General features: G+C 37.7%; 1 protein-coding gene and 1 pseudogene across 8 annotated transcripts in view; both read left to right on the top strand.

Moving 5' to 3' along the window:
- CDKL5 (cyclin dependent kinase like 5) overlaps window positions 1-24,021 on the top strand; it is a 146,647-nt gene that overhangs the window by 89,455 nt on the left and 33,171 nt on the right. For all 8 annotated transcript variants that reach the window (XM_039852327.1, XM_039852324.1, XM_039852322.1 and 5 more), the window contains 5 exons: window positions 8,007-8,148; window positions 12,284-12,404; window positions 14,260-14,319; window positions 17,426-17,516; window positions 19,914-20,103. In XM_039852327.1, coding sequence (XP_039708261.1) covers window positions 8,007-8,148; window positions 12,284-12,404; window positions 14,260-14,319; window positions 17,426-17,516; window positions 19,914-20,103 — 604 coding nt within the window. The remainder of the gene's footprint in view (window positions 1-8,006; window positions 8,149-12,283; window positions 12,405-14,259; window positions 14,320-17,425; window positions 17,517-19,913; window positions 20,104-24,021) is intronic.
- Window positions 16,879-16,997, top strand: LOC120594379 (uncharacterized; annotated as a pseudogene).

The raw sequence follows: 24,021 nt of genomic DNA, 5'->3' as shown, positions 1-24,021 counted from the left end.
CCACTAATGAGTCACAGTCTGCCATTTTAAAAATAGTGCTCCAGGGGTAAGAGGCACCAGCGTAGCATTAGCCTTCATATCTAATTAGGAGTGTGACAGTAAGAGTCATAGGCTACCTTCATCAGCGCGCAGTGACTGACTACCTAAGACACCAGCCTCTGTTTGTGAACAGTTGCATCACCCTCACCTGGGAGACTTAGCAAACATTACATACCAAAGAGCGCTCACTAACAAAGTCCTGGGGTGCAGAGCCGGTGATGTTTGATGTCACATGCCTCTGATGTGCTGGTTATGTGGGACGCATGCACATCAGCCAGGAACTTTAACAGCCATTGTCTCAGCAGCCTTAAAGAGAAGGCAATAAAAAAAAAATGTTTTTTAGCTTGTTCTAAAAAAAAAAGAAGAAAAAAAAGAAACTGCTTCAAACGATGTACCTGTAGTCCTACAGGAAGCACTAGCCCCAGGCCAACCCACTATGGGACCATTGGAAATGAGCTCTTTGAGCAGTGGCTTTGGGCTAACCACAGGCGGCCAAGAGACAAATGGGATCTGCTAAAAAGAACGGTTGCAACAGTAGATCAAAGCATAACCTTTGCATGCATGTAAAGACTCTGACTGTGCATCGATCTTGTAAGGCAGGCACATTGTCAAGCATCAGTTTCCACCAAAAATAATTGTCATCAAAAATTTGAAAAGCAGTACCATCTAGGGCAATATGCCATTGCTTTTTCAAAAAACTAAGTACCATATTCTTGAGTCTATCCTCTGCATACCAGTTCTTAGCTTCAATTAAACAATACATTTGTACCTGTTATACCTTCAGAGTGGCAATCAATAGTGTATCTATTGAAATTCATCGCTCACTGGACAAGGTACTGTAAGAGCTATGAAGGTAAATCAGGTACAGATACTTTCAAGAGCTATGACCTGTGAGTAGAATTAAGACCTGTAAGTAAATAGCAGTAAAACAGAGTAGAAAGCAGTCAGTGCCTGAACGAATTCATGTAATTTTGAGGCCAGAGAGATTGTTTCTAGCTATGGTATCTGGAGAGTGTACGAATAGTGTAGACATTATAGGAAACATTTGATCAGCCCTTATTTCACTGAGCTGACAAAACATGAATCCAGCTCTGCCCTCACCTCTACCAGACCATTATCAGTTGTCATAGCCCAAGCATGCAGCCTTATCACCCACCCCACCCACCTTGCAGATGTATACCTTGGTAGGTACACCTATACATATTTATAGGGGGACACTTCCTAAACATTTCTATGGTAGAATCTGAAGACATATCCAATTATTCATAACTTTTTTAGTTCAGTCCTATTTTAGGAATATTTTCCTACTGTTTTAGTTCCCCCTGGGAGATCTCATACTCTTTTCTGTCTTTATCCTTCTGCTGCTGCCAGAGTAGTATCTTGCTTAATGCAGAGTGTGGGAACATGTGTGGAGAACAGCCCTTTCGGACTGTGAAGTGTACATAGGTGGTCTAGTACAGATGAGGATGTCCCTTCAACCCCTGTGTAAACCGCTTCATTCTGAAACAGTTTATTATCTTAAATTTTAGTCAGATCAATTATAACAAAATAGAGTTTCATAATATTGCTCATATTGCTACATAGCTCTCATTAATCTCTTTTATTAGTTACTCTGAAAATATCCTTTTGATATTATGGTGGCAACTTTTCTAAATCCACTGTTTAAAAATCTTTGTGAATATAATGTAATAATCCCATAAAAACATTGTTGAACCGTAATAGGATCTGAACTTGGTCTGACCCATGTGCAAGCTAATCAAGTATTCTCATGCTAATGATGTCAAGAGATATTTTATGAGCATATACATTGCCTTCTGTTAGCTTTGAAAGATTATGACTGTGACCTATTTTCTTGTTAAATATATATATATATATTCACAAATTTGTATGAAATGTTTTTGAAACTACATTTTAAGATAGACCACTAGTTAGTTCAAGAGGTCCTTATTATCCCAGGATAATAGATCATTATTTAAAATGGGAACCAAAATTTCACGGTAAATAAAAGATTAGATTGGGACTTTAAGTTGAGGAAATGAAACTAAAATTACAAAAATAAGTTTATGTTATAGGTAACACAATTTAGATTATAGTAGCAACTATATGCTATTTCTTAGGAGATAAAATTGTTATCTTTTTAGGCGGAGGGGCAGTTTTTACAGTAACATTGTAGGCCAGGTCAGTGCATGGCTTTCACAATAAAAAAACGAGTCATTAAAAAGTATGCAAAAGGCTTTGTCAGTTTTCTCTTCATTTTTGTATGTTTCCGTCTTTCTTCATCCTTGTCAGTTTTTTATTGTTATAACTCTATCAGATCATTTATCAATGTCTTTGCCTATGATTTTCCCTGAAAGACTTTGACACACTGGGTGGGGATAAAAACTTTTTAAAAGAGAGGAATTTTCGAGTGATGGCATTTTTATCTGAGATCACTTTGTTAGTTAATCTTTTCTTGTTTTGATGACTTTTGCTTCTTTATACATCATCATAAATGTGGAATCTCAGATAATGAATTCTTAATGATTCCCTGAAGGATACTATTATAAATTTGTCTATTCATGTAAGTTCCCACAGAGAAACATTAACTAATAAACACCTAACCAACCAGAAGTCTCCATAGAATTAGTTCTATTCAGTATTCGGTTTTTCGGAGAAGAGAAAAATGACCACAAACCAAAAAGATAGCAGAGATTATTTAGCAAAAATGTACTTTTGAGACTCTGTACAATGATAAATTTAGCCTATAACTCCAGTCTTGTACAGTGAGATTTAATGTTCAGATGATAATCTATCACTATTGGATCATCATTCTCACACACACAGACAAATGACTGCCACCCTCAGTTTACTAATAACCAAGAGCACTGATTTAGGCTAGATAGCTTTGGACCAGCAAGAACTAAAAACGTTGTTTAGCGTTTACTTGAGATCCCGAGGCTTAGAATTTATTTTTGACATGCATTTAGATCCTCTGATGTGACAACACCTTTTGTTTCTTTGGACTTTTCAGTCTTTCTCTGAATGTACAGGTGATGGGTGAGGAGGGATCCTCCCTCGTTGTCACTGGGCCTCGGCACATAACAAAGAGGCTGACTCTCAGGGAGCTGTGTGGCAGTTTTCAATTAACGTGGAATTTAGGTTGTGTCTCTGCTGTTACTTCAAATAAAATGCTTGCATTCAACATCCTGCTGCTGTTTATGTTTTCTATAGGTATTTAGTTTTCCCTTGGAGTGGACATATTCATTCTTTTTAATCATGAGAAATTATTTAATTGATCATCCATTCTTTCCTCCAATTTATTTCATTTTTATTTTTACCCAGACACTTCAAAGCTCTATTCTGATCTCTGGATCAAGGGAACTCTGGTCTCTTGTATTACCTAAGGGAACAAAACAAGAGTTCATAATCTGTGGTCCTTAAATTCAAGAACTTGATTTCTCTGTAAGAGAGGCCTTGAAACACACGTTCCAACCCTTGGTTAAACAGAGAATTCAATTGACTAAACTGGAGCATTCTGACTAGTCCTGTTTTCACCGCCCTTGCTTTAATGTCCAAAATAGATCTCTTTCAAACTTCAGGGATTCTTCTAGGATTTGGTGAACATTTTGCACCTTTCATGATTTAATAAATTTCCGTTGTGCTTTTTCCCTGGACTTTGTGTCTGAAGATTTAAGTGCTGTCATCTCTTTTGGTATCTATGACAGCACCACTATCCAAATCTTCCTGGCCACGTGAATTGCCCTTCTGTTGATGTTCCTCCTTCAGTCAGGGCAACCAGACTCAAACATGGTACTTTTTTGGTTTTGTACAAGGACGGATTGACTTTTTTCCCCTCCAGTGTACCTGTTTAAAGTTCCATCTTGGTGGTGGTGGTAGGGCTCTTTGGCTATACAAGAATGTCAGGGTTGCGATTTCATAAAGTAGGTTACAGCTATTTCTGGATTTCTTTTCCAAGCCCACAGTTCTTTAAAAATAGAGTTACAATAGAGTTTCGGCTCATCTTTAGGTTTTTCTGTTTTCATCACTTATCTTTGCATTTCTTTAGCTCCTGTGATCTTTCTTCTTAAAAATTGTTTTCTTCTACTTTAGCGAATCTCTCTTCTTGATGTTTAGATATGTTAACTTGTCCTGCCGGTAAGCTTAGAAGTAGGTTTCTTTTTTTGTTTATTTGTTTGTTTTTTTACTAAATGGCCTTTTTCTACCCTCCATTCAGTCACCACTCAGTAGGATTTATACAGCTTTGTCAAAGTCGAGGCTCATCCTAAGTTCAGCGCCCTCAGCGGTGATCGGGCCGGGTCCATCGGCACGCATGTCAGCAGGAATTGCGTGCAAGTGCCAGCTCTTAGAGCAGGAAGGACCTTCACAATCATCTAGTAGGACCCCAAACCTCAGTTTATAGCCAAGGAGCCGAAGGCTCAAAGCTGCACAGCTGGTATGTGGGTAACTGAGACGAAGATGCAGACCCCAGGGTCTTCCCTGAGTTTTCCAACCCCCAAAGCACGATGCTTTGCCACTCTGCTGAGTAGTAGCAGAATCTAGACCTAAACCTTGCAGTTCTGACTCACTGTCCGAAGCTTGCTCACTGTCCTGCACCATGTAGCCTATGTCCCTGTGTTCTACTCAGTGTCATGTCCCCTTCACTCACCCTGAGAAAGTTATTCTTTCTAGACTTGGTTTCCTCATCTGTGAACTGGTGACTGGCTTCAATTAAGAATCCACGAGATTCTGTCAACTAGAAGGCTTGAAATTTCTGTGCTCACTTCAGTGGGTTCTGCGCCCACCTTTAAAAAACTGCCTCACTGAAGAGTGTTGCTACTTTCTGAACCTCTGAGGAGAGAAACACTTGTAAATGGAATGTGCATTCCTTTTCTCTGTCACCTGATCATTTAGTGCCCTAATTTTCATTATAAAGTATAGGGAACCCAAAAAGTACTCAGAGAAACAAAAATGATAGGATATATCCAGTAATGAAGAGTATCCATTTTGCTTATACTTAGGGGATTAATAACTCCACTTCCTGCCTATTCCCTTTTATTACATTCTCAGTGCTGGAGTGCTTACCTCTACTTTTAATACCTATGACTGGCATAAATTAGGGAAGCCTTCATTTCCTAAAAAAGATAGGCTGCTCAAAGGAAGTGATTTGGGGACTACATACAAACTGATTTTCTGAGCTTCTTTTTGAAGAGTCTCTTCTCTGTATAACTAGTCTTAAGTAGAGTCAGTATAGACTTTTATGGTATATACAAAACAATACTAAAATTCAGTGAAGTTCAGGCATATAATCAATGAAATTTTAATGAAAAGATATCGTAGGTTATTAGATTTGGAAAGGGCCGTGGGATTTTTTAGGGTATGTGTGTGAGGGGGGAGGGTGTGCCCATTCATTTATTTTATGAATGGAAAAGTTAAGTGGCTTGCCCAAAGTCACATCTCACAGTGTAAGTTGGTTAAAAGCAGACAAAATCTAGGTCTCACGTTGCGGACGCCCATGCCTTAAGGGAATAAGAGCGAGCCTCATATGAGCAGAGATTTCCTCATGGCACCCACGAAAGCATTCCTGTAGGGAGTATTAATTGATCTGCTTTGTGCTAGGTCCAGTCCCGGGTGGGTAGGTATACATGGTTGAACAGAAGAACCGAGACCTGCCCTTCTAGAGTCTCAGTTTAGCAGGGGTGGCCACACAGATGGTAAGCCAGTAAGCAGACAAATACATAAGATGGTGAGAAGGTCTGCGAAAGGAACGTTGGGAGTACTGTCATAAGGAATAATGGGGGCAGAGCCCTGCCTAGGTTTAATGCTCCGGGCAAGGCGCGTGAGGAGTGACATTTAAACTGAAACCCGAAGGAGCCAGCCCTGTAGTAGAATGAGAGTTCAAGGCAGAGGGAACAAGTTCAAAGGCCCTAAAGTTGAAAAATAAAGTTTGGGGATATTTTGGGAACTGAAAGACTAACGAATGAGGGGGAAGGGAGTATGAGATGGGGACGGAAAAGCAGGTAGGGACTAGGTCATGACTAATCAATATGTTTACCTCTTGCTGAATTACTTCCTTGTTAGGGGATCACATGCTGCTGATTGCGATCTGTGTGGCATTCTATGTCTTAGAGATAGGCGGGTTTTGCTTTGAATACCCCAAGCTTGAGAGTAACTCAGATGGGGTAGCAGAGAAGCAGGTTAGCCTTCTTCCTAAGACTAAAGGCTTTAGCAGTTCCGAAAGTCACAAACACCGTTTCTCTGGCCCAGCCCTAAGTTTAGGGGCAGCTGGACCTTTGTCTTTCCCCGCTCCCCCATTCTCTAAGCCAGTTTGGGAAGTCCCCTGATCACATCACACATATTCCCCTTACTACCAGATGGTCCCCACTGTTCCATGTTCTTTTCCCCTGATGTGAGCTGGGCTGGTTCACTGTTGGTCTTAGCTATTGCTGGTTCTTGCCTTCCTCTTTTTTTTTTTTTTTGTTTTCCTTGCCTTCCTTCTGATGGGCAGTATCTCTCTCTGCCCTTTCCTAATCTGAGCTCCAGCCTTCTCCAACAGTTTTCTTGCTAAAGTAGAGAGAGTATTTCAATTGTGTAACCAGTTTGCAAAAGATACTCTGGTGCTACAAAGCTCCTGCTTTTATAGAAAATAATCCGAGAAGTACTGCTGGCGTGCATTTAGAATCTCCCCTCGCCCTTTGGCTCCATTCAAGCCTTTTCCTCTTCTGTATCTTGCTTAGGAAGTATTTCTTCCTAGAAGCCACCTTAAGATTTGTCACCCCATCCCCAAACTCCTTTTCTTCCTCCCCAGATGTGCCTGAATCTGAGGGTTGTACAACCTTGAACCCTCAAGTTAGGATTCTGACCCTTACCCCAAACCATGGGGCCAGATATGTTTCAGAATTCATAATGTTTGAACTTTAGAATGGAATTATGGCATGTTACTATAGCAACTGGTAATCAGGTACTGTTTCTAAAGCACACATATGAATATTCATACTAAGTCAGATATACAGAAAGTATAAGTGGGCTTGTGTCAGTACAGGTTTTGTCTTTAAAGAGATTTACCATAAACTTAGAAAAAGAGTTCAGTTTTTAGACTGATTTTTGGATTCTTGGAATCGTAGATAAGGGATTATGAACACGTATCCTGGTACATGCCTATGTAAACGTGGTAGTTAGAATTTCCCGGCTAAATCATAAAGCCTCATTTAAAATGAAGTGTTACCTTCTCTGCCGCCCCTGTTAATTAATCCATTAGGGTTAATGTGACTTCTGTCCTTCCTCCATGTCTGGGGGTTGCGAGTGACGTCGATGATACGGAAGGCTATGTTGGTTCAGCATAAGCTCTCCAGCCCAAGGCAGCTACACCATCTGGGATGGACAGATGGAAATGTCACAGATGAATGGCAGGAACCTGCAGCAACTGCCATTCAAAGAGATCACTCTTAGAATCTCCTGCGCCTTGACTGCGCGCTGCATTGTGGATGCTCGGCATGACCTGTGCTCACCGAGGTGTGACTGACTCGTGTGCAGCCTGAGGAATAAAATTCTTTTAAGCCAAAGCTTCAGGCCGAGCTTAAAACACATCAGCTGCTACAGATGCTGCATAGAGGCTCCTCTGCACACTGACGTGGTTGACTCCCTTTTACGTTTTTAAACTGTTTCTTCAGAATATAGAGTTGGAGTTAAAATGACAGTGGATTCATATGCTGTATCTGAAAGTCTGTATTTTACACATACACTTTGCAATAAGGAGTATAAGAAAATTCAAGCAGAAAGTTCGGTTCATGCTGGTCAAGTAAGCCCTTCCTTCTTTAAGATTCTTATTCTTGATCCTTTGAACAGGAAAAAAGTAATTAATATGCCATCTTTGGACTTCTTATGCAGAAGTTCTCAAAGTGCAAAGTGGAATTAGTGTTTTCAGTGTTCTTAGACTTTTTTAACCAGTAGTTTCAAAAGTTTAATTTTACTTTGTTCACCACTGTTTACTTTCTAGAAAATGAAGAAGTCAAGGAAACGACTTTACGAGAGCTTAAAATGCTTCGTACCCTCAAACAGGAAAATATTGTGGAGCTGAAAGAAGCCTTTCGTCGGCGGGGGAAATTATATTTGGTATTTGAGTATGTCGAAAAAGTAAGTTAATAATTGATGCTGTGGAGGTTTGCCTGATTCTTTATGTTGAGGGCTGTCCGACACTACTGAAGGAAGTATTATTGACTAGTATGGCTTGTCAAATGTACCTGCAATCTGAAGACTTTAAAAATGAAAGTATTACCCGTAATCATTAGAAAAGTCCTGAAATGTATTGAAAGATTTTGTATAATTTAACTGTACAGAGATAATCTTAAGTTTAAACAGTATATTGATTTGGCTTCTGAAGTCTTAGAATCTGTGTTCAACAGGTAATTTTTAGATTTGATTTATTTTAATTAAACCTAAGCAGGGCCTCTGAGAGAGAGGCAAATAAATTGGCAGTGATGGTGCAGGATGATAGAGGTTGGTGTAAGTTACCTCACCAGCATAGGATGGGTGTCCGGATCAGACCTAGGGTGGTGAGTGAGGGGGCTCATGAAGCAGCCTTTTGTGAATTGCCAGTGCTTTGGCTTTGAGGGAAGAAGATGTGCCAGGAGGCAGAAGGTGAGGCTTAAGGAGCTAGATGAGATCACAAGTAAGGAATTGGAACCACAGGAGAAAAGAAGACCACACATTGTTCGAGTTGTCTGCTTACTTGCTTTAGTATATTTTTAAAAAATTGTTAACTGTTAGTGACAGTTTTAACGATGTGACCTAAGGGCAAATGTATGCTACAGTAATCACTATTATGTACCTATATGATTTTCTTGGTGACCAGCTGACCTACAGCAGTTGGTTATTGTCAAGAACTTAAATCAGTGCCTAAACGAGAGTAAAATAAAATGAACCAGAAGGACCTTTAGAGGTATCCTTGATCAGTAAGTAGCTGGCTCCTGCAGGAACCGGGCCGCACAGCAGGAGGTGAGTGGCAGTTGAGAGAGCGAACAAAGATTCATCTGTATTTGCAGCCACTCCCCAGCGCTAGCATCACCACCTCAGCTCCACCTCAGATCATCAGGCATTAGATTCTGGTAGGAGCACCGGTCCCTAGTGCCAAAAAGTTTGGGGACCCCTGATCTAAAGAAAATTAAGACTGGAAAGCTTTATGTTTGCTTTAGATCAATTCCCAGGTACTCTCTGTGTTATCATGATCACAAAATAGAAAGCATTGTTGCCAAGACGACTGAGCAGTAATGTGGCTTTTGAATTAATTCAGCCTTTACAAATTCTTTTTCTATTTAAAAACAAATATATAGTAATTTTATTACAAACAAAAGTTGAAAAATATTATAAGGCTCTTTGTCATTTTAAGCCCTGTTTTATGGTTTTCCAAAAATTTGTTTTAAGCTTTCTTTTTCTGTGTCAATTTTGGTATTTTCCTAAGAGACCTTCCCCACCAAAATAAAACTAAAATTTTATATATTTTTAAAAAGTTTTAAAAGGATTGCTGTAAAATCAGAGGCTCTTTATATTATTTTTCAGTTGTCAAAAATAATCATGCCATTTGCAGCTTTCACTGCCAAATCATAAAAGTCTGACAGTTGATCCTTTTTATTTCTGTTCTACTCATGGTGATTGTTCACGATTAGTAACAATTTAGTAGGAACAAATGGGCAAATCACCTCTGTGGATCAGACGATCTGTTGTGTCTGAGGTCTCTCTGCTGGTAAGTGGCAGCCAGAACTCCAGTCTTCTGACCTCCAGGCCTGAGATTCTTGCTCTTGCCCTGTAGTTTTTCCATGCGAGGTGACCATCACACCCTCCCATCAGTAGCAGTGCCTAATGATTGATAACAAGTCTCAAGAGAGCAAGGAGAAGGATGCTCTTAAGGGGTAGAGGGTTGTAACAGAGATGCAGGATCACAAGGAGTTAAACAAGCTAGAAATTGCTTTCTCATGAACAAATGCACAGCCAGGCAGTACAGGGCTGGTGTGGTGACTCTGCTCCACAGCCGTAAGAGACCCAGGTTGCTTCTGCCTATCTGCTGCACCACCCCTGAGATGTGGCCCTTGTCCTCAAGGTCAAGATAGAGCTCCAGCTATCACATCCCATTGGACAGGACTTAGTTGCATGGCCACACTTGCTGCATGGCAGAGGGGAACTGTACTCTTCACTCTGGCCACTTATGCATCTGCTTACAGATTGTATTCCTGTGGAGTGAGAGAAGAATGGATATCGAGGGATAGTCCTCTCTGCCACTGCGGGATTTAGAATCGAATATGAAATGAGACACAATTTATTTTCTCTGTTACAAAGCTCTCTTATTCCTCCTGTGCATTTGGGACCTCCTATGCATTTGTTAATTGAAAAAGGCAATGCAAGCGGAGAATCGTTAAGGAATGGCGTATCCATACTTTAAACATTTTATTTTAACTGAAAACATATCAATATATATTTGCCATTATTCAGAGGTGGGTCAAGGCGTTTTGAGTAGAATTCTGATGGCTCTTTCTTACATACGTCATACCCATAAAGCATCAACTATGATATCCCGTGCCAGCTTCTTCAAAGTGAAGCAAAAGCTTAAAAACATTGCAGAACAATCTCAGTGCAGAATCCTGATCACCACCATCACCTGTCCTTGCCAGTGTTTTATGGTGGTTGCGCTCACATTTGATTAGACAGCAGTATGTTTGGTGGCTTTCCTTTATTAAGTCTTTCCAAAATATTAAACTTAATTTTCTTATAAACAGAAACTCTCATCTTTGAAAACATTATTTCGTTGGTTTTTATGGTATTTAGTTATATTAAAATAAATACATCGGTTAAAAATATGTATGGGAGCATTATAAGCAACTGACTGTTTATATGTATACAACGTGATTGGTGGGAACAAAAGTGTGAAGTTGTATGACTAGTGATTTTCTGACTTTTTGGTCTTAAGACTCCTTTACACTTGTTAACATTGGGAACCCTAAGAGCTTTTTATTTATGTGGGTTTTATCTATTAATATTTCTCTTATTAGAAGTCAAACCGAGTGACATAAAAATATGTATTAAGTCATTTAAAAATAATGAACCCGTTACGTGTTTAACATAAACACATTTGCGTGTCAGTCATTCTTCAAGAAAGGTGGCTGGTTCAGTTTGCAACTCGGTTGCCCGCCCAAGTGCTTTTCCTCAAGACAACTACCATACTTGGATGTGCAGCAGAAAGAAGTACTGTACGTGTATTCCTCATTTCATCATGTAGACTCCTAAAAGGACACATACTCAAGAACTGACATTTAATAAAAGTAATCATTTTTACTACTTCCTCAAAGACATCCTTAACTAAAACCGATTTGTTTTTATTTTAACTGCAAGGGTGTGGCATCGAAGAATCCAGTGCCTTGATTCATGCTAAAATACCATCAGTGTAAATGTCAACACAATGAAAAAGGCTAAGTGTTACTATGAGTATAGTGTCTGAGAACCCCTTCCAGATATCTACAGATCACATTTGAGAACTGCGGTCGTAGATGGTCATCTACAAACAATAAACTCTAATTGTGTTGTGGGCCTTAGTCTTGTGCTTTACAGAGGGAATGGAGAATGTTGGTTATTCTGGAAATTCAATGAGACTGGTTAAGTCAAGTTTCTACTTGAAAAAATTTGAATGAATTTTAGAATGATCTCTAAGATTTTTGAATATTGATTTGTTTGGAGTCTTGTAAATTTTTATTTCAATGGTATTTTTTAGCTTGTTTTCATTTTTGTACTGATTGTGTTGATCACTGCTAATCTTAAGGATCATTTCTTTTAGAAGTATTTCTCAGGTCTCCCAGGAGTACTTTCAAGGCTTGATTTTATTGCAGAATTATATTAAAGATGTACAATGCACTGTGCTAAAAACCACTGTTTCCCCCCTCCTTTATACATTATAGAGTCTTATCTCTACTTTGTATTGCTTTTCCTTTGAAAACTGCTAAAATGATGCCTGAAAGGTTTTAGGGAGAGTGAAAAGTACACAGGGTTATTATTTGGGACAGCACTGGGGAGCAGTAAAAATGGAATTTCTCTTAAAAGAGAACCTTGATTTAATAGAACATCCTGCTTTAGCTTTAAAAAGGTTATAGATGGAAAGCAAAAAATTTAAAAAATGCGGACTGTGTATGGGATGAATTATTATCCAAGATGCTTTTTTAAGTTGTTAATATGTGATTTATGGGCCTACCTAATTTTGGAGATTAATGGCTCCCTATTTAATTTTTAGAATATGCTTGAATTGCTGGAAGAAATGCCAAATGGAGTTCCACCTGAAAAAGTAAAAAGTTACATCTATCAGCTAATCAAAGCTATTCACTGGTGCCATAAGAATGACATTGTTCATAGAGGTAAGTATGGAATTTTTGAACTGGAAAATATTAAACATAAAGTTAACAAACTATTTCACATAATACTGTCAATAAGAATATTTTCATAGGCACTGACATTCCATTTAATTAAATATAGTTTCAAAATATGGGATATGAGACATCGTTTGCCTTCCAAGGCTCCTTTTGCATCACCAAAAGGGTGGACAGCAAGTTTATTTGGATATTATGGTGAGATCTCTGTGTTTGTATAACCATATCCACTCTCAGCTGTAGAACTATACAGTGATGCAAAGAACTCAGCAAATGCAACTTTAAAGCTTACTTGGGGGCAGGGGGAGACCCTCTCCCTTGCCTTTTCGTCCTATAGGTAGACCAGGTAACGTGAAACAAACCCAGAATCCGGCTTTAGAGATGGCCCCTCGGTCACTGACCCCCACCATTGACAGTCACTGCTCATTCCCATCCCCAGTCTGTATCTTCACCTCCTGATTTTCCCCCAGCTATTACAGAAAAGTGCCCAGTGTTGCAGGTTACAGGCATGATCAACCTGGCATAAAGGCCATGATTATACTTCCATAAACTTTTATTTTGTCCTTTATTGCCGTGAGGTGGGTAGTTCATAGTAATAAAAGGGAAATTACTTTCCAGTACCATCTTTAACTCTACACCATTTATCTTCTGATAATCTCTCTTGCATTCTAGAGTTTTACAGTAATGGGACACAAATTAATACAATAATAAAGCTAAAAAGTGTTTATCAGAAAATCTTGCTATATCCACTTATCTGAATTATCAAGTAAATGAATATTACATTTTAATCGATCTATACAGACACACAAGGATACCACTTTAAAAATAGTCTTACTTTAAGAATAGCTTAAAGGTCTTGTGAAGAATGCCAACTCCTAATATTTCTAGAAAGAGACAGCTTGTGTTTCTGTTGCATTTGACTTTCCTAGCAGATACCTTCTCAAGGGTGTCATGGATAGATCTCTAAGTCAGCTGCCTATCTAGTATCTAGGGTAAAATAACAGTCTATATTACAGCTCGAGGATATTTGCAAGAAACTGATTTAGCTGCATTTCCATGGTAATACTGTGATTATTAGCAATGGAATCCATGATAATGAAATCTACAGTCCTGCTTTTCTTTCTCCATTTTCACCTCTACCATATGATATAGATGACTGGTACTCTAAAAATAGAATTGTGAGATGCTTCCCAAGAGGGGAATTAAATTGCATTTTCTGCATGTTTGCATTCCTCAACTCCCACCACATCATCAAAAGACCCATGGAAAAAATGAGAAATTTTATTTTGAGTCATTCAATTATAGCTTCAGCATTAGACATTCGTAATTGTGAACCACACAAGTTAGAAATATGTAAATACAGAAATTATATAGAAAACCATTACAGAAAAATGTATCTTTTATGTATTTTGTCTCCAGTAAATATAATGCTATCTACTTCCTCTCATATGTGTTTTTAAGGTATCTTGTATAGGTGTGAGCATTTTATAGTCTATCTTCAGAAATTTGTGTTATTAGTATTTTATAAAGTAAAAATAGTTCCTTGAAATGTGATGGCCTAGGTTTAATCATTCTTATATTCCTCTCAGATGCAATTAATGCCTTTAAGATTTAAAGAGAAAAAAATGTTTTTGAAATTGTGGCCTGCATGTTTCTCAAAAAGAAATTAATCAAAACTTTTATGTACCAGCATAGAATGTGTTACTCTGCTTTTGCTGCCACAGGTTTCCATTCAAATAACTGGATATTTCTAGTTAGGTACTATTATAGCGATCTAATGGTGTCAATCAGCAGTACGTGGGGCATTTTTTAATAATTGTTTTTTTTAATCTTGATATTCTAGATATAAAGCCAGAAAATCTCTTAATCAGCCACAATGATGTTCTGAAACTGTGCGACTTTGGTAAGTTAAAAAGAAATTTAGCCCTCTAAGTATAGTAGTCCTCCGTTATCCGCAGTTTCACTTTCTGAGGTTTCAGTTAGCCACGGTCAGCTGGGGTCCAAAATATTAAATGGAAAATTCCAGAAATAAACAATTTATGAGTTTTAAATTGTATGATGAAATCTCACGCCTTCCTGCTCTGTCCCACCCGGGGTGTGAATCACTTAGTATCTGTCTCAGTTAATCAGATTGACTTCAAGTTATCCTAGCGCTTGGGTTCAAGTAACCCGTATTTTACTTAATAATGGCCCTATGTGCAGAGAAGCCATAAAATGCTTTTAAGTGAAAAGGTGTGTATGTGTAACACAGCATATAGGGTTCAGTACTGTCTTCTGTTTCTGGCATTTGCTGGAGTGATCTTGAAACATAGCCCCTGTCATAAAGGGGGGACGACTGTACAGAATTAATTTAGGTAGCTTTTAAAGGCATATTAAAAGTATTTTTTATGTTTTGACTTAAAGTAGCACAGGGACATTCTATTGCGTCATATGTTGCAAAGTTGATTGCTGGAAGAGTACTCTCTTTTCTCTACATAATCTATTTTGTATATTTTCTATATTGTCTACTATTTTTAAAAATTCATCATGCAGTATTTAATGAGAATTCAAAGGAAATATATACATACACGTGCATATATTCATAAGCCCGGCACTTAATGACTCTGGAAAAATAATTTCTAGGAAATATGTGACCTTCTGGTTTGAGTAGGATAAAAAAAAATTTTTTTGTAATATTTTAAATGTTTATAGAAATTGTTTCAGGCATAATCATAAACACTAAAAATATGCCTATGTAATAAATATACACGTGTGTATGGTGTATATGCAAAAGTTATGTATATATCTATAAGGTCAAAAGATATTTTAGAACAATTCCATTCTCTTTAAATAAATGTTCCATGAATGAGATTAGTAAGTGATGTATAATATTCCAGCTCCTGGTTGAATGTGTAAGGAAGTTTTTGAGTTGTATTCTGTTCTAGGAGAAAATCGTGTATTGTTTCCCATATATAAAACTCTATTAAGCACTATTAAACATTTAAATTTAAATGTTCAGTATAGTTTTAAAACTATAGGGTTTTTAAATCATGAGTCACTTTTTTAAACTATGCTTTTGTCTAATCCATATGCTGAAAAATAACGACTTTTTTTAAATGATATTTTTCCAGATATTCAAATATAATCACAAATACGATGTAAACGTCCACATGTAGATGGGAATACATCTCTTTTCATATACAAAAGTTAGATTAGTACTTAAGAGATGGGGCACAAGTAAGAAATGGAAGCATTCCAAGAATTCACTTTAGAATGACTGATTCTGTCCAGTATAGCAATTAGAAGCGTGTGTAGCTGTTTTCACTCAATGTTTTCAAAGAATTTGAATATTACAGACCTTCTTGCTTGAGGAAAACTTTTACAGCCCTTAATTTTCTTCATACTTTATGATAAATATTGCAAAGAGTCCTGCTATATCTACTAAAAATCTTAAGAAGTACTTAGGTGAATAAAAAGAAAATAATGAATGCTGTATTTAAAAGATTTTGATCTTGGCATTTTTTAGCATTTCCTAAGCATATGGTTTTCAGGAGTGATAGCTGTTCTCGACTTCCTATCCGTCACATGATTACCACCAAGTACTGAGACTTCATGCACCTCTTAGACCCTTTACCTCATATGCATCTGTAAACTATGAGTCGATGATCTGCTTAAGCGCCAAAGTTACTGAAATTTGTAAAGCAAGTTAGAAATATAAAAGATGCCTGTAGAATGGTTAATAATAGGAAAAGAGTATTCCTGCTCTAGCATCATTTAAAAAGACCATTTTAAATGGTCAGGAAGTTCCGCGTGGCAGCACCATGCAGCGTTCTGTGCCTTGGGCATCCCAGTGACGACTTCCTAATTACTTTCACTCCCAGAGTCTGTAGCTCCTTTGTTTAGCGTGAAGAACCCCATTCAAAACAAACATTTCTTCAAAATGTGTCTTACAAAGAAGTATTGATGAACTGAAGTTAGGGTTTTGTTTTTTGCTGCGATTGTTTTTGTTTTTTTACTGTTCCATTTTAAGAAACACTATTTTCCACTTTTCAAACCTGACATACACCTCAATTTTTACCCCTAGTTTTAATCATTCTGGTTCTCTATAACTATTCACAATGAATCCATATTGCTTTTGGTGAGTTACATGGGTAATTAACTTACCTGCTGGTTTATTTTGTGACCCTGAAACCTTTTGATAGGGTTTTTGGGGAAAATAGTAATGGAGTCTATAAAATTTCTCTAATCCACTTCTCAGTCACATTAGGAGATGAAAATAATTTTGGCCTGCTTTTTTGCCATCATTGCCAACCGTTAGTTGTTTATGTAATGGCTTGAACTGATCAGCTAAGTTCCACGTAACAGAATATGATGACTGTTTATGATAACATTAGTTTAGCTTTGACTTCTGGCTCTTGTGGGACTTCATTTTGTTCCTAAGATTAGCATTTATTGTGAGAACTAATTTAAAAATATGCTCTGTATTTAAGGCTCTGCCACCCTGAACAAGCCCAATCCCATCTGATCTCGGAAGCTAAGCAGGGTCGGGCCTGGTTAGTACTTGGATAGGAGACCACCTAGGAAGACCAGGTGCTGTAGGTGTAAAAAATAAAAAATAAGGATTGTAAGCTGACAAGATCTTTGCAATCTGTGAGGTCAACCAAGGGTTGCCTCGCCTAAAAAATAGATAGATAGATAGATAGATAGATAGATAGATAGATAGATAGATAGATAGATAATGGAAGTAGAAATATGCTCTGAATGCTTACAAAAGCTGGTGATGATTTCAAAAACATGGATTTCTTTAGCATAGGGTAGACTGGTTTTTTAGTGAATACATATTTTAATTGACATATGAACAGTGACCTTACTTTTTAAAATAACAAAGAAACTGTTAATAAGCAGCCCATCAATACCAGTCATGTTCTTTTTATGTTCCTTTAAAATATTGCTAGCCCTGAAATATTTTGCCATCGTGAAATTATTATTTCTTTTTCAAAGTTACACCTTTCGGCTTTGCTGTCTTTCAGGTTTTGCTCGGAATCTGTCAGAAGGCAATAATGCTAATTATACGGAATATGTGGCCACCAGGTGGTATCGGTCCCCAGAACTCTTACTTGGGTGAGTTACTTTCCCCCAGTAGAATGACATGTATATATCTGCTGATCCTAATCATTAGCTCTGGGGTCATCTATGGAAGATAAGAACTTCCGTTAAATGCCAGCTACCTGTTACCTAGTCCAGTGTAACAAACCATCCAAAAACTTAATGGCATAAAACAAACACCATTTTATTTGCTTATGATTCTGGCTGCCAGTGATTTAGGGGAGTCAGCGATTTGAGTTCAGCTGGATGGTTCTGCTCGTCTCAGCTGGAGTTGCTCACGTAGCTATAGTCTGTGGGTCATCTGGAAGCTAGTTGATTTACGGGGCCTCAGTTGGGACAGACCATCTCTGTTCCGTGGGGACTCATCCTCCTCTTGGCTAGTCCAAGTTTCTTTGTGTGATAACAGAAAACTTCTTGCAGCATAAGTGGTTTTCATTCTTCTGTTTGCGTGGCTTTTGTGTCATTGGCCAAAGCACATTATATGGCCAAGCCCTGATTCAAGGGATAGAGAGATAAACTCCAACTCTTGATGAGAGGAGTGGCAAAGTCACATTACAAAGTGGCAGATGTGCAGAAATGGGGCGATTATTGCCACCGTCTTTGTTAATAATCACCCACGTTAAGAATGGGGATGTCCACAGAGTTTGTTTTTGTCTATGTTTCTCTTTCTGGGTGTACCTCTCTCTGGACTCACTGGGATGCATAGTGCATTTTCTTTTGGGAGGGATTGTAAATTTCCTGGACAGTGTTTGCCAAGGAAGAAATTAGTATAAATTAGATCATTCATAGAACCCGAACTGAGCATTCAAGTATGGTAGAAGGACTCAGTATATGGTTTTGTCTATAAAATGGCCCCAGTGAGATAATTGTGGGGACAGCCTTATTATAAAAGTTCAGAGAGGATTTGCTGCCTACTGATAACTATCAGAAAACTGTGGTTATATGTGGGAGCTACCAAAAGTAGAGGGGACTCCAACTAATTTTGATCTAAATTGAATATTGCTAATTAATAATTGCAAGTGCTACTCGAAGAACCTTATTATTATTTGTATAAAAATCCCATTGATATCAATTGATATTTGGTTAACATTAAGAATTTACATTTTTGTACATTCTCAAGACTTTGATATTCAAAATAGTTCCAGCTGTGTAAATTATTCAAATCAGTTGACAGAAGAAAAATAATGTGTAGTGGGTATGTGGAGATATTTCTTAGGTTTTTTTCATCTAGCACAAGTTTTTTCTCTCGTATAGGTATTCAAGAAAGATTAGTATCTTTCCCTCCCCAACAAGCTTCCTCAAAAAAAATCTACTTGATGTTTCCTAATATGGTTCTTAGGTTTTTGTGGGAAGGAAATGAGATAAATAAAATATTGACTTATTGTTCAGTGATTTATTGTCCTAGAAAACTACTCCGTATACTGTTAGCAGTGCTTTAATTTTAAGAATTTGGTAAAAGTTTTATATTACTACTATCTGGTATTCTAGAATTTTATCCCATTTTCAGATATTTTATTTTGGCTTTCCCTAAAGCTTGGAATATTTATGTTTGAAACTAAAGAAAACATGGTTTGTTAATCTGCTACATATAATTTGAGTTAATGCATTACATATTGAGATATATGTATAATATTTTGAGGGCCATACCTAGATTTTTGTGTATAGCCTCCATTTTTTAATAACAGTAACATCCTAAAGTCCTCTGGTAAATAAACTCAGATCCTAGAAGAGAGCTAAATCCCTAAGTAAATGGAAAAAAAATGCTTTGAGGGGAATAGCTATCATAAATCCCCATATATAGGGTACAAATAGATTCAGGTGAATAATACAGTAGTGCATAGCACAATCTTAGTTATTAAAAATTGCGACTGCAATCAGAGGTTAAATAATATTCAGTGTTTGTTGTTTAAGAAGAAATATAAGTCAGTAGCACATTTTAATAGACTGAACTCAAAAAATGGACAAGATGTAACTTCTGACATTTAGAGAGCTAAAGGATAATTTCCTAGAGAATGAATTTCTTGGGAGCATTTCATTCCCCAAGTGAGGCATTATCAGACGTGCGTACTTTATTAAGGTTTATTAAGCCATTCATGTTCAAAATATACTCGGATGTGAATAGATTTCGACTTAGTGTATGTTTTCTAAATTGGTATTAAACTGTTGGTTTTATTAGCATAGATTTATTCACTTATGTTCTGAATTTTTACTTGGCTATCCATAATTCCTTTTTTTATCCTCGCTTTTTTCCACGTGGTACTTTTTAATTTCTTAAATACACAAATGTACTTTCTTAATTGTGTACATGATTTGTGTATTTAATTTCTTAAATACACAAATCATGAATCTGTTCAAAATAATTTGGAAATTACTTCTTCAGTTGCCAAGATCATCTTTCCTTTTGCTTTTCAGAGCACCCTATGGGAAGTCTGTAGATATGTGGTCAGTGGGCTGTATTCTTGGAGAGCTTAGTGACGGACAGCCTTTATTTCCTGGAGAAAGCGAAATTGACCAACTTTTTACTATTCAGAAGGTGCTAGGACCACTTCCATCTGAGCAGATGAAGCTCTTCTACAGTAATCCTCGCTTCCATGGGCTCCGGGTAAGAGGCTTTGCTAAAACCCCAAATAGAATCACTACAGCAGTATTTAAATCTTTGTTCATTACACAATGGAATGCTAAGCTATTCCTTTTCCCATTACAATGTTCATAATCCCCATTATAATATTTTATTTTTGAATCTTATATAGTATTTGTGAATTTTAAAAAGTGGTCTGATTTGAAAGTGGGAGCTGCTAATGTTTTTCCTAATTTGAAAGTTTCGATTTTTTTTCAGTGATTTCTAGTATATGCATTATTATATTCTAAACTTTGGTTGTCTCAGACTGTTTCTTTCTCCAAAAAGCATCCCCAAAAGATATAAAGATGTATAAATGGCTGTTGCTTAATTGAGCAAACATATTTGTAGTAATTTGAGGAAAACTACGAATATTTGCATTCTGCAGATTTAAAGGTGCTGTTCTAGCAGCTATTTCTTGTTTGTCTGTTGATGTGAAACATCAAATCTTCTTTTCAAACTAGCGTGTTGTCTTGGGAAGCCTTTTCTAGACTTGCTAATTTTGTACAAAACTTGTTTTCAGAGAATATACTAAAAAAAATCTTAAAATATAAACTTTCCCCAAATGAGAGACAATCAGCTTGCACAGGTATCTTAATTGGAGTGGCCAGTAACAGGCTGTTTTTTCCATCTACCCCAAAAGCTATTTCCATCTACCCCTGTTTGGGCCAACGTGCCAATTGGTGGCCATTGTGGGAACTATAAAATAAGCTCACCACCACTTCCTTTCTTACTCTTAAATGTATAATTCTCAAACCATGTTTTCTTGACATTTGCAAAGCACTTCGTTTCTTCCTCTTTCTGGACCTCAGTTCATTTCACTTTGAAGAACTCCCCTTCCCTCACATGAGTACCCAACACAGTATCCGCTCCTGAATGTGGAAGGAACAAGTGAACCGAAGTACATACAGTTTCCGGCTCATCTCCTTCCAGCTTTCTCTCTCTTCTGAATCTGAGTTACCCTTGACAGTTTCTCTCGTCTCCTTTTAATTTTTCTTTTTTTAAAGTGAAAATTAGCCAAATTACGATCATTAATTAGGGTGCAAATAGTTCAACAGTTGTTGAGCATTTGTCATACTAGAGGCTGAAAATGTGACAATAGGATTCACCCTCAGTCTAGTAGAAAGGAAAATCTGTTCAGAAATAAAGTTAATCATAATTCACAAATTGCTGTTTTACTGACCTCAGCTCATACCTGTCTCCATTCCCGTCCCTCTCCAAACTCTCATCACACTTGCCTTTCTATATCTGTGACTTTCATAAACATTCCAGGGTTTTTCCAACTTCATGGATTTTGGACTTGCGACTTAACCACTGACCCCTTCTCATTCTGGAAATCTCGGCTCCAAGAATGCCCCCTCTCTGCCCCCCAACATACCATTCCTGCCTCCTTCCTGTGTTCTTCCATTGCACCCTTTTTTCCATCAAAGCACTGATACTGATCATAGTATGTAATTACTTTATATGTTTGCTTGTTAATTTTTAACTGCCTGATTCTCAGCCACTAGAATTTAAGCTCCCCAAGGACAGAAACCATATCTTTTATCACTGTATTTCCAGTCTCTAACACAGAGCCCAGCACATCTACTAGAGACTCAGTGAATATTCGAATGAGCACTTGAACCAGCCTGTGTTGTTCTCACTCAAGCTCGACTATGTTTCCCTTTTCTCCATCTCTAATGCTTTCACTCTTAGCACCTTTTACCTGAACTATTTGACAACTGCTCTCAAACTGATCTTTCCAACTTTCTCTCTTTACTTCGGTCTTTTCACATTGACTTAAGTATGTGCTTCCATCAAACTGCACATTTAATTCTATTTTCATTGTGTTTAAAGCCCCTACAGGATCTCTGATTAAGTTTAAACTCTTTAGGGTAGCAGTAAGAGCCCCTTGCTCCGAGCCCCCCAACCTTGTCTCTTCTCTTGTCCCATCCCTTCCCCCTACTCTGCAGCCACATGGACCTTCTCACCATTTCCTTGACATGTTGCTTCTATAGTGCTGTATTTTCATTCCTATAATGCTCCCAGCCCTCACCCCACTTCCTAGACAGCTCTTTCTCTTCCCTCCCTCAGACTCATGTCACATGTCCTCCCTCCGAGAAGTCCTTCTTGACTCCTCCAAGGGAATTGATAGCTCCCCCTTCTGTGTTCCTATAGCTCTAGGGTCATCTCTCTTGCAGCACTCACTGCAGTCTCTTTTAAATAGCTGTTTGCAAAATATGTATCCTTACTGGACTAACAAATTCCGTGAGGAAATGAACTATCATGTTCAGCATTATATTTGCAGCACACCTAGAATAGCGCCCGTTAGGTTTAATGGTATTAAATGATTGAGTATCTGACCTCAGGATTTTAACACTAACTGCTAGAACATCAAGCCTGGCCTGCTGGCTGCCTTGCTCTTTGCCTGGTTAAAGAGACTCTATGCTGGATTCGCTGGAGTGAGTGTAAACGGATCTGTAATGGCACCTGGCTACTTAATAACTTACAGATTAGCTGAAGAGTTAAAATTGAGCATGAAATGATTAAGAAACAGTACGGTTTATAATAAAGCATGGTATATAATAAAGTACCACATTCTTAACTACATTACTCTGTTGTCTAATACACCTCAGCATGGTTGAGACCATGAGAGTGTGAAACATTCTGGAAAGTTAGAAATCATATTTCTCTGGATTCACTAGAGAACCATTTGTGGAGGATTTGAAATTTGAAATGGATATTGAAGAATGAGTAGCTTTTGGGTTAGACAGGCCACATGAAGGTTATCTTTTCCTCATTTGTCCTGTTTGATCACAGACCTCACTGTGCAGTATTATCTGTAAAATGCTAGAGAGCACACGATGCTACTGCTTATAAATATCCTTCTGAGAAACGGCTGTTTCCGACACTTTGATTTTCATAGACCTTAATATTTTTACATTTTAGTCTGAATGTGTTTCTGGTGTTTTAACTAAATTAGCTTAATCTTTTTGGAGGTTTAACATCTTTTGATGAAAAGTCTTTCTTTATCATTTTTCTTGAGAATGCCTGCGACACATAGTTAAGCACATAGGGCGTGTAACCTATAACTGCCGTGACACATGGCCTCACCAACAACCAATCCAGTGTCGTTTGCATTTTGATTCAGTTACGTAGAGATTAGAAAAATAAACAAGATGTTGCTCTAGTGGTGTGCATTATTTTCAAAAAGGAACAATTGCTGTCCCATAGTATAGGGCATAGATTCTGGAGTTAGACCGCTGGGGTTCAGAACCTGGCTCCATATTTACTACTAAAACGACCTTAGGCAAGTTTCTTGTGTCTCTGTTTCTTCGCATATAAAATGATGATACAGATGTTCTGCCTGATGGGGTTGTTGTGAAGATTAAATGCTACATCTCAGATGCCCAGACCAGGGCCTGACACATAGTAAGTGCTCAGTAAAGAGGCCACTCTCATTGTATGACACTGGCCAAAGAGATGAAGGAAGGGAGAAAAAAAAATCTACTGATCGGGATATACTTTAAACTTCTATTCTAGAGTTTTGGTAATTTGTTGAATTATCTAATATTAGAATGGTAGCTTTCATTCAAAAGCACATAAATTAATTTTTTTAAGTTAGGTGCTTGCTTAGTCATTTTTTATCATAATATTTCTAATACATTTTGACTTTCAGCATTAATTTTCTTATCAAGGAAATGTTACTTCTAAGGGGAAAAAAAGGAAGGGGTATCTGGTAACCTAAGATAGGCCTCATAAGCAAAATATTCATTAAAATGTCTTAATATAGATAGAGTCTTTTATCACAGCATGACAAGTAGCTCTCTCTCTGGGCTGGTATTTAATGCTCTGACAACACCTGGAGAAACCTCTGTTCCTCTTAGGAGCGGTGCCTAGGTTTGGAACGAGTGTAGCTTTTGG

This window comes from Pteropus medius, unplaced genomic scaffold (genome assembly GCF_902729225.1).
Source record: "Pteropus medius unplaced genomic scaffold, Ma_sr-lr_union100, whole genome shotgun sequence".
NCBI classification, from domain to species: domain Eukaryota; kingdom Metazoa; phylum Chordata; class Mammalia; order Chiroptera; family Pteropodidae; genus Pteropus; species Pteropus medius.
This window is presented reverse-complemented; position numbering and strand designations above follow the sequence as displayed.